Below are 11,034 nucleotides of genomic sequence, written 5' to 3' on the forward strand. Positions count from 1 at the left end.
TTTATTGATAGTCAGCTGTGTTCCCAAAACTGCATTGTTTAGTCATGTTACATTTCTGGAGTCTGTATTATAAAGTCCAATCTTGTGGATGACAGATATAACCGTTCGCCCAGCTGTTTTTTGGCTCTGCTCACAAAATCCTCAAATAATCTGTCAACTTTTTGATTTAATGCCTGTGCTGAAGTCAACATGGCATACACTAAAACTGTGATGGTCTCTAACATGACCCTAACTTTGAATTTTGCACACATGAAAACAAACAGATCATGTTCCTGTGCTAGCAGGAATCGTCTTGATAAGCTCTGTAACAGATGGTCCGTCGTTTACAGTGGCTGAGTTTTGTTTTTGAGTCTTTTTTTTTATAAATCAGGATCTAAAGGTGCATGTGTGTGTGACAATGTAGGCATTTAATCAATTCAAATGTTTTATTGCCATGAGTAAGAACAGTATTTCCAAAGTAGCTTGTACAATGTTTACAATGTTAGAAGCAGAATATAACAAGCAAAAAAGAAGCATTGTATTATTGTATACACCATATCGTAAAGTGAATGTACAACGATAGGATCTACTAATTAGTATAATTAGTTCAATATAATGAAAGAGAAACTAATCACTAAAAACATATCAGTCATTTTTAAAACGATGTTCTAGGCAAACCATGTATATACTGCATCTTGCCTCTCAGACTAATAATAAAACATGTATTTTATATGGCGCTTTCAAAGGCGCTTTACAAGAGCAAGATGAAGAAAAACAAGATCAGTGTAAAAATAACTAGTTACATTTTTAAAAGGTGCAGCAATCATTGGCTCACCCTGTATAAAAAAGATAGTTTGAATTAACAATTTGTAGAATTGAAAGCCATAGAGGTCATTTTAGATGCTGACCTGTAACTTGGAATAGTAGGTTAGGTTAGCATTTTCTAAAATGTAACGTTTAATATTCAAACATATGAAAACATGTCATAAGGAAGGTCATCTGAGCTAGCACTCATCTCATTTTTATTAGGCTGATTGGCTGAGTCTTACAACACTGTAAACCCAGATTTAGTAATTCAACTTTTTAGTGGTCACTACTTATTTCATGCTTTGTTAAAAAAACATATTCATTACTAAACCATAATCGTTGTTTGTAATACGCATCTTAAGTATGCAGTGCACAGATCATATTAGCAGAGATAACTAAGGATGTTAAGTTTCTGTATGGGAGGGGTGGGGTTATTTAAAATTGTTCATGGAAAAAAAAATGTTCTAAACGGTTTCTGTCCTAGGTAAAGTGTGTTTTAATAATGTTCTGGTAATATTTTGGGTGTGCATTTTTGTTATCTGTGTTGGTAGTTTTGTACAGTTGATTTAGTGTTCGTGTTTGGTTCATTTATTGTTGCCCAATGACAGACACCCTGGTGGGGATGGATGAGTCAGAGTAATAAGAGCAGGTATCATTCAGCTTGGAAATCAGTAACTATCTTCCTAGTGAAACTTTAAATGCTACACAGTATTTAGGAAATTCCTATGCGTTGTATTTTCTGTTATTTTGGAATCAATGTATTGAATACATTGTTCCTAAAATGAGGCTGCCATAAAGGAAAAACAATATTTATCATAGATGCTAAACAAATAATTTTAGTAGTGATAAGTAGGTTTATTTAATGTTTGTAAGGGTTATTTGGATGTTAACGTTATCATGCTCGTTTCAGAAAGAAAATCATTTTTACTAATGAATTTTAGTAATGGCAACTTGATTTGTCTACTGCATCAACGTAATGTTCTGTGATAACACAACTCGACCTGTTAAGTTTCACCTTGTGTAAAAACTTACACGGGTTTCCACGTAAGTAAAAAAAACAACACTGTAATAAAGTCAAAAATAATCTTAGCACGCATTGTTTACAGATACCACTTTGTTTTGCTGCTGTTTACATTTTCAGGTTGTAAAATAAAGCAACTGCATATGATGAAATCCTCCCTCCACTGCACCTGTCTTTTACATGTTTATCAAATCCAAAAAGGAACCGTTCAAGCGTCACAAATGACCGCGTCCCCGTAGCAGAGCAGCACTCTCCTGTCCTGTCCTCTCCATCCCGCATCAACCTGGAGGAGAGACAACGCAACTACATCTCTGCCCCTGCCTCCTCCTCACAGCGTTGGTCGCCATCCATCCCCTCTCCTCCTGTACCATAACAGATGGTGGGAACATTGCATCCGCCGGGTACCACAACACTTGACCGCAGCATCCAGTCCAGACAGCGCTGGCCTTGCACCATCATGCTCCTAGTGCAGGACTGCATGAGGCTGTGAGTGCCGTCGTGATTCATTTCACGCGGTACCAGCACCACCACGGCCACGGAGGAACCTTCTTGCGATTGTTTGGGCTCTCCATCGAACGGGGGAAGATGGCCGCTATGAAAATATTAACAGGCACAGGGCTCTTCTTGGCTTTCTGTGCGCTCGGGCTGCTCGCCATGGCGATTTGCACCGATTATTGGTACGAGACCGACGCGAGGAGACATCGAGAGAGGTGTAAAAACTATGCCAACAAGCGAAACGATCCAGGGTACATCTACATTTCGAACCACAACCTCCCCCTCCAGATGCCTCCAAAGAGCCTGGAGAGGAAAGGTAACGGCCCAGATGCTGGAGCTCTCATCAGGGGGAAGCGGCACTTTCTGGCCGCTGCGTCTGCCATGGAGTCTCATTGCAGTCGGCAGTTTAACTCCACCGTCTCCGGGCTGTGGAGGAAGTGTCACCGGGAGGGATTCGATCTGGAGACCGAGGACCTTATTTACAAAGGTAAACACGAGCAGTCTGCCTTCTGTTGTGTGCACCAGGCCGTGGTGCTCAGCGATGAGCTCACACCTAGCCTGACACAGACAGGATGACACAGAGGCCCACTCTCTCCTATCACATTAATGTCTGACTGCGTTTTCATTCTGAAGGTTATAAAACAAGATGAAGATGTCTTTTATTAGAAGATTGTGTCTATTTTCATCATTTGTATATTTCGCTGTCCATGGTGCTGAGTGAACCCCTTCTCGGAGATAATGGCTGCTCCTCTATTTTCTGAACCCGTTTTGTGAGGGACTAAACGTCGCGTAAAGGTTAATGTCATTAAACAGGGGATTTCATGCTGCTAATGAAGCTAAATTATTAACACATTTGGTTTTAATTTTGGTCTACAGCTGAGAAAACAATGCACAGCCCCCCTCCCTGAACAACAATGAGAAGCCATATTTCAGGCCTCACTTGTTTTTTGCTGTATCTGATCAAGACCCAACATACTGAAACTGAGCAGATACACAAAGAGGGAAACCATGCTGAGAAAATATAGGTGTCACAATTTGTTGTTGTTGCTGTCAAATAGACCTCAGTTTACCTAAATACAGACCAGTGACAGTTTTCTCTTCCAAGCATTTACTGAAAAAACTTGTCAACCACACCACGTTGTATCAAAATCCATCTATGTTTGAGCCTGCACCTCTTTACTTACCTGCGAATAATGCCATTTTGTATTAAGTTGAACCACTGGAATTGTTCATATGTTTCAAAAATGTATAACTAAAGGTCTTTGGGCTGTATCTTTGCATCAAATACATTTTTATCCATACATAAAGTGTACACAATGGCGATACAGTTATGTTTTTGTTTAATTGACTGTACCTCGTTGTCATACAGGGCAAGACTTTATGGCGTTTAGTCCAATGCAATAGCACTGAAACACATACTACCTTAATGAAGATTGTTATCCTAATATTGTAGTTGATATAATGTTGATTTAGTTCTGTTTTAAAGTTTGAGGCTGTACTCTTATACTGTTTTTTTTAACTGGATGGCATTAAGTATGAAATACATCAAGTGTGCTTGCTACAACCAGCTGCTGCACCTCTGGCTTAGTATGTAATGGAATCTATTTACTATTTGTGTTAGTGGACCCAAACCTAGAAACTATATGTAACCTAATGTAAGTGAACACACAATATAAATCAGCATACTTAGCCTTGTCGGATTCTTAAGATCAGATTTGTTCCTTTTCAATAATCATGCTTAGGGGCAATATTAATGTCAATATCTGAGCAATTAATATCATGTATTAACACTGTTTTCACAATGTTTTTACAGCAGCCTCAAGGTTAAAAAAAGGCAAAATACAGCTGTTGGCTCAGCTTTCCTCTGTCATTTGCCATGTTCAACACATTAGAGATGCATTTAAAATCAAAGTGACATTTACATTACGCACATACATTTATTACATAGTTGTTCATACGCATCTGTTTGAAAGCTGGGTGATCAAGTTTTAACTCATAAAAGAGATCATATGTCAACATCTATTCAGATTTGTGTGGGACTACATTACTTTAAATTAAGTCAGGGCTTTTACAGGCCAACAATAAATATACTGGCTTCAAGTGATGCAAATTAGAAAACTGTGTTCAGCAATTGTTTCCTTGTGAACTTTGACAGGGCACAGATATAATGGCGTTGTCTAATTATGATTACAGTCTTGATGATCACAGTGTTGTGACAGCCTTGATGTCAGGAAAATAACAAATTCTGCTGGTGTGGACAGATTTACGCACTGCTGTGGTTTCAAATTAACACTAAGAGTTTTGAGCATATGCTCCACACACAGTGCATTTTCACTGAGTGTAGAGCGCCATTGAGTGTTGATCTTTAAATGTCATTTTATTAGGCCTTTCACAAACACATGTGTGCAGGGCATTGGAAGTTTTGCTCACCATTTTGTCAGTTATAGTAATTAAAAATAACAGGTTTCTATGAATTGTGAAAGTCTTGACTGAAGTTACATTTTTCCATAACATCAGATAGACAGTTTTAAAATTGCAACTGTGCAAGCAGCTTGGTATTGGAGGCTGAATTGCTGATACAAGATTATTTAGATGTACTGACTTCATCTTAACAGTAAATGGTGTTATGCATGCAGTTGTTTCCATTTCACACATCCGTTTCATGTGTGCTACAAGCTTTAGATGAACCTCATATGCCTAAAGGTAGCAAGCTTCTATTTTGCATCACATGTTGGATTTTCTATTCTAGAGAGATCTGTCTGAAAGAACTTGAAATATTTGGACTAAAACGCCACCCTGACAATACAAACCTCTTCCTTCTAAAGCAGCCTTGGGTGCCTCAACAAAGAATGTTCACATCAAAGCCTGGAAGATCACAAACCTGACTATACAATTAGAATTATCAAACCATTGAGCTACTTATTAAAAAAGAAAGATGTCTGCAATCTAGCCTGTTGTGACATTATATAAAGTACTGTAGAAAGTCCCTAAAATATATAAAGTTGTTGTTGTTGTTGTTACTTTATGCAGTAGGAGCTGGACTCCAAAATACTTTAAATTCTGAAATTACCAGACTCTGAATGCTTATTTTCGCTGCAGTTTATCATATTCACTTTAAATCAAAACAATGAAGGTTCTTTGTGTAGCCTTAGTTAGAATAATCCATATTGTTTCCTAATCCCCCTTTAATAACAATGTAGGAGTGGTTGGGAACACGAGGTTAATGGGGCCAACTCATTAAAACTCAGTGAGGGTGTAAAATAAATATTAATTTCTACCATGTGTTTATATTATTTCATAATCCCACAAGATGGGCAAAGGTTCAGAATGAGATTTCTACATCATTTTCTCTCTTATATTTAAAGGTGTTTGGTATCCAGTTATAATTGTTTCCATCTTCTCTTCACCAGGAATAATTCAAAGATGTACCCCAGTCAAGTATCACTACTCTTCGTCCATCCTACCACGAAATTTACCCATCAACATCACAAAGACCATACGACAGGATGAGTGGCATGCACTGCGTAAGTCTTAAAGTGTTTGTCTGTCGTTATGTAGTTGGTAAGACTTGTTGACTTACTCCCTTATCTGTTCTTTTATCTTTTTTGTTTACCCACATTTAGTGTTCTGCTTTCTGCCTCTGTTTCCAATAAACAATTAATTGAATTGGTCATTTTAGCAATAAAATGAGAGAAAAGAATAGATAAAGAAAAAAGGTTGAGAAAATCAACAATTTACCATCCAATTATGGACAATACTAATATTTAAGTCTTCTCATTCAAAAAACATTTTAAGCTTGAGACATGTTTTTTTTTTTTGCATTCAGGGGTTTAGTTGACTAAATGAAATGTTGTGTTCCTCAAGGCACAACTGTGGGCCCTATCATTTCTCGACTATTGCAACTCCCTGTACGTGTTTCTCCCAAAAGCCTCTACATCGCCTCTAATTCATACAAAATGTTGCAGCTCTGCTCTTAAGTAGTTTCAAAAAATGTGACCGTGTAACACTTGTTTAAGCTTCTTTACATTGCTACCTGTGGCCCTGTTGGTTTGGCACCATCTTCTCCGAGCTCCTCTCCCCTTCTGACCAAACACGCTGCCTGAGATCCTCACGTAAATCCCGGTTATCCGCTCCAAAGTAATCCTAAAACGAAAGGCAACGGTGCTTCTGTTAGAGCCCCCAGACTTTTGGATTGCCTGTCTGAGGAGATCAGGCACGCTGAGTCGGTGCCCCATTTTAAATCACTTCCCAAAACTCACCTGTTCAAAGCTGCTTTTAATTCTTGATTCTTTTACTTTCATATCTGTTCATTTTGTAATTTGTCTGTTTGTTTTCATTTATTTGACAGTTTTTACTTTTTTTGTAATTGCATATGTAGGACTTGCTTTGGAACCTAATACTTTGTCTTATTTATATATATATATATATATATATATATATATATATATATATATATATATATATATATATACTTTTTTTTTTCTTTTTTTTGCTTATGTAGTACTTGATTTGGAACCTGTTATTTTGTATTTTTTATACATATACGTATATAATATGTATATATATGTATATATATATATATATATATATATATATATATATATATATATATATATGCACTGTACATACACATATACACTGTATTTTTATTTACGGCTCTTTTCCCCCACGTCTAGACTCATGGCCAGAGGTTATCAGGTCATCACTATTAGGAAGCCAATAGCTTTAGTGTGACTTATATCTGCGGTCATTAGGTCCGACAGATCATTGATAGGCTTGCATTTCTTACTTCATATCCTTGTTCTTATAGAAAGAGTGAAGGAGTTGTTTGACCTTGGATTACATCAGTAGGATTTTCAGTTTTTAAACCCTTTTTTTAAATTCAATGTTGTGCTCTGATATCTTATGTTTTAAACATGCTACCAAAGCCTTTTCTAAGCTATTATTGCTATTCTTAGTAGTATTACAGTATGTATACCCATACTCAAGATTTATCTGTACCTATTACTGCTATATTATTAGCATCCATTACAATTTTATCATCTATTGTAGCTTATCTGGGTAAAAGTTGGTAGTGGTTCTGACTGTTTAGTATACTTTTTTTAATAAGTGACCAGCAGGTCCGCTGAAACTGAAACCTGAAATGTATCTCCAGAAGAGTGTACATCTCAACATATGTGAAGTTTATAAAAAACGAAAAAATGAAGAACAAATATGTGTTTAGGTTTTAAACATTTTTGTGTGGTTTTGATGGTGATTGAAAGAGATGCTTCACCATCAGCTCTGCAGTTCGAGGGCAACAGATTCCAGCTTTGCAACAACTCAAAATTAGTAATCACTGGATCAAACACCAGTCTTCAGATTCACTGCTCAGCTTCAGTTGTCACGTTTTCCCCTCTGTCTGCAGATCTAAGAAGAATGACGGCTGGGTTTGTGGGCATGGCCGTGTCCATCATTCTATTTGGCTGGATCATTGGAGTGCTGGGATGCTGCCAGCAGCATGACCTCATGCAATATGTAGCTGGGCTACTATTTCTCATGGGAGGTACTGTGAGAGCACATATGCCAACATCCATACACAAACATGCAGACAAAATCCAATTTCTGAATTTATTTGGTGACAACAAAGAGCATCTTTAGGTTTGCATGATACACAAGATGAATGTCCTACAGTTCCATGATTCCTATCCTGCAGTAAGATGCACAGCACATGTAGGTATTTAATAATCAAACTAGAACCATTTCAAATCACTGCTTGTCTCTTCCACTCACACAGGAACATGCTGCATCATCTCTTTGTGCACATGCGTGGCAGGAATCAACTTTGAGTTATCCCGCTACCCCCGCTACATGTACGGCCTCCCTGAGGACATTAGCCATGGCTATGGCTGGTCCATGTTTTGTGCCTGGGGGGGCCTCGGTCTCACATTGCTGGCTGGCTTCCTTTGCACCTTGGCCCCCTCCCTGAGCACACCCGCTCGCACAACGACCCACAAGCCGAGGCAGGAGAATGGAACCGTGTGACGGAGGCGTTGTGAAGCGACTGACCCACCGAACGCACAAACCACATCCTTCCAACCTTGATGTTTAACTCTGAAACAGTTTTTTGTCTGATCACAATCTCACACCACCCACGACATCGCCATCTCCCTTCAGTGTTCAGTGTGCCTGAGTTGTGACAGAAGGAGAAAAGTAATGACAAACTTACACACCTAATCTCGAAAATCCCAGAGGGAGCTTCAGGAAAACCAAGACTAACACCTAGAGTAATGTACGACTGGGATATGGCTCTCATAGCACAAAAAAGACACTGTTGACAGTTTGACATGCTGATTTTATGGCGATCTAAAGGTGACTGTTTTCTCTGAAGAGAATTTGTCTTAAAATGGTGCTCTCTTAAATACATAAAGCCACACACACTTCCATGCAGCACACACACACACACACACACACCAGCACATGCTTTTCCACACATGCTCAATTACTCGGGATGAATTATGGGAGACGTCCTCCAAAAGGAAATGAAAACACAGACATCATACCAGAGCGTCTTGTCAGCATTCCTCATTCAGTTAGGTGTTATTCTACCTAAAGAAAAAAAAAATCTGGCACTGACTGCCCATAGCTTATCTTTAGTGTAGCACACTAACTGATATCAACCATGAGCCCCAGGGTAACACCTGCACCCTCTGCAGAGCACAACATGGATCGATTAGCGTGGTCAGTACGATAAAATACACTAGTGGAGTAAATTTGCATTGAAAAGAAAATCATTTGATTCTTCTTTAAAGATTCTATATGTACAAATGCAACTCTATGTAGATCCATATCATTGTTTGTGTAAAGTAGATTTTGAATACGAATGTTTGTTTTTCAGTTTGTTTTAAAGAGATGATGGCTGACAGTAGGATAGGATAAAGAGTTACAGGGATCTATAAGAGCATGACCCCATTATTGGATTCAGCAACGTAAAGATATTTTGCGGTTCCAAACTGACAGACACAACCTGTTGTTTGCTGACGAGAGCAAAACAAGAAACCAAACTGTGGAGGAAGTATTTGATTGCTCCATTGTTTACCTTCAATATTGGTCAGCCTTTTTGTGTAATACAAGCAAGTTACGCACATTTTAAAGGAAAAAAGATGCAACTTCTGTGTTCCGTTAAAAACAAAAGCACAAATCATAATCTGCACTAAGTACAGTAACACGGTAACATCCCACATTAGAGGGCCAAAGTGTCATCTTGTCTTGACTATTGTCTCAGCACGGCTGAAACAAGCAGAATATGGAAGATCATTTATGAGATGGACATCATTGTTCCCACAATGCAGTGCACACAGGAAATGAAGAAGCTTGTTATATATACACTTGGAAGTAAAATTCCATAAAACAAGTTTGATTTAAAAGTTCAAGATGGACAAGGCATTCCAAATTCCCAGTTTGATTGATGTGTTGAACACATCTTGTATCATTTCTTGAGCAGTAAAACATGTATTCACTCTGTACTAAGTTACATAATAGCACAATGTGTGTTACCTAGTCTGAATATGATTCAATGGTTTAAATTAAAAATACCTCCAAATCTGGAATAAAAAAAGCACAAATAGTAATTTAAGAATGACAGCATGCAGTAATGTATGTTAAAGCTGTAATTCTGTCTACAATTTTTTGTGTATTTAGCTCACACATGGAAAATGACCAAATGAAGTGTTCTTAAAATCACAGGTATAAAATGGTTTGATTTTTAAGTGTTGTGTTAATGGACAACATTTGGAATACAACAAAATAAAGTAAAACATTCTTGGAAAAATATTTTTTATTTAAAATCGGAAGTGCCATTTTAAAATTGACAGTTGGATTATTCTGTGGTGCCCATTTTGAATTGTGTGTTATTAGTACAAATCCGTAAGATACACCAGTTTTTGTGTACTAACTTTATAGTATGTAGTATGGGATGGGGCCACAAGAAAAGTTTAGTTTGCTCATTGATAAAGGTAGAAGCGGTGCTCTTGGTGACACTTTTGGATAACTTGCAGCTGTTAGATTTCTGTGATGCAGATATGATTCCCTCCCCCCCCCAAACACACACACACACAGTCATTAGAACTCATTTATTTTGAAATTGTCACACGTTCATGAAACAAGAATATTACAGCCATGTGTGATGGCATTTTTATGAATTGCTGGAAATGAGTCATAAGATATTCTATCAGCTATGTCAAATAACTTTCTAAAAAAAAAAAGGTGTTATAATGTGTGTTGACAACACTGTGTGTGATGTTCAGTCCTTTCACCATCACCATTAACCGCCCCATGAGGCTACCACTTTTCAGAAGTCGAGGATATCACCTGAGGCATGATTGAAAACTGTCTTCAGTTTTTTCAAATCTTCAGTGTCTTGTTGAATCTTTGCACTCGGCTGGTTTTGAACAGGTGGAGGATCAGAGCATGTAATAAGCACCCTGTTGTGTCTTTTACAAAGAGTTTGGGTTTATACCATGTTGTGTGTTTAGGGTCAGTCAGTCTTGGCTCTTATTGTTAAAATATGTGTGCCAGAAACAAGGACATACCATAAATATAAAACTTTTTATAACTACGGTCATTACACTAACAACTGAGTCAGTGTATTTTCTGACATCCTGCGACTCACAGAATGCAATGCTGTTTGGTGTTTTGGTTTTATAAAGTGTTAAGTTCACACCCCAACTGATGCGCAGTAAAATATGTATTAC

The 11,034-nt window shown here is 37.8% G+C and overlaps 1 protein-coding gene across 1 annotated transcript; it reads left to right on the forward strand.

Moving 5' to 3' along the window:
• Positions 1 to 2,097: 2,097 nt before the first annotated feature.
• On the forward strand, positions 2,098 to 10,238 carry si:ch211-150g13.3 (transmembrane protein 178B). The gene is made up of 4 exons (XM_034869337.1): positions 2,098 to 2,789; positions 5,713 to 5,826; positions 7,710 to 7,847; positions 8,079 to 10,238. Exons 1-4 carry the CDS (start codon positions 2,393 to 2,395, stop codon positions 8,324 to 8,326), a joined length of 897 nt encoding a protein of 298 aa, XP_034725228.1. The 5' UTR covers positions 2,098 to 2,392; the 3' UTR covers positions 8,327 to 10,238.
• Positions 10,239 to 11,034: the final 796 nt, after the last annotated feature.

Source organism: Etheostoma cragini, chromosome 1 (genome assembly GCF_013103735.1).
Source record: "Etheostoma cragini isolate CJK2018 chromosome 1, CSU_Ecrag_1.0, whole genome shotgun sequence".
Lineage (NCBI taxonomy): Eukaryota > Metazoa > Chordata > Actinopteri > Perciformes > Percidae > Etheostoma > Etheostoma cragini.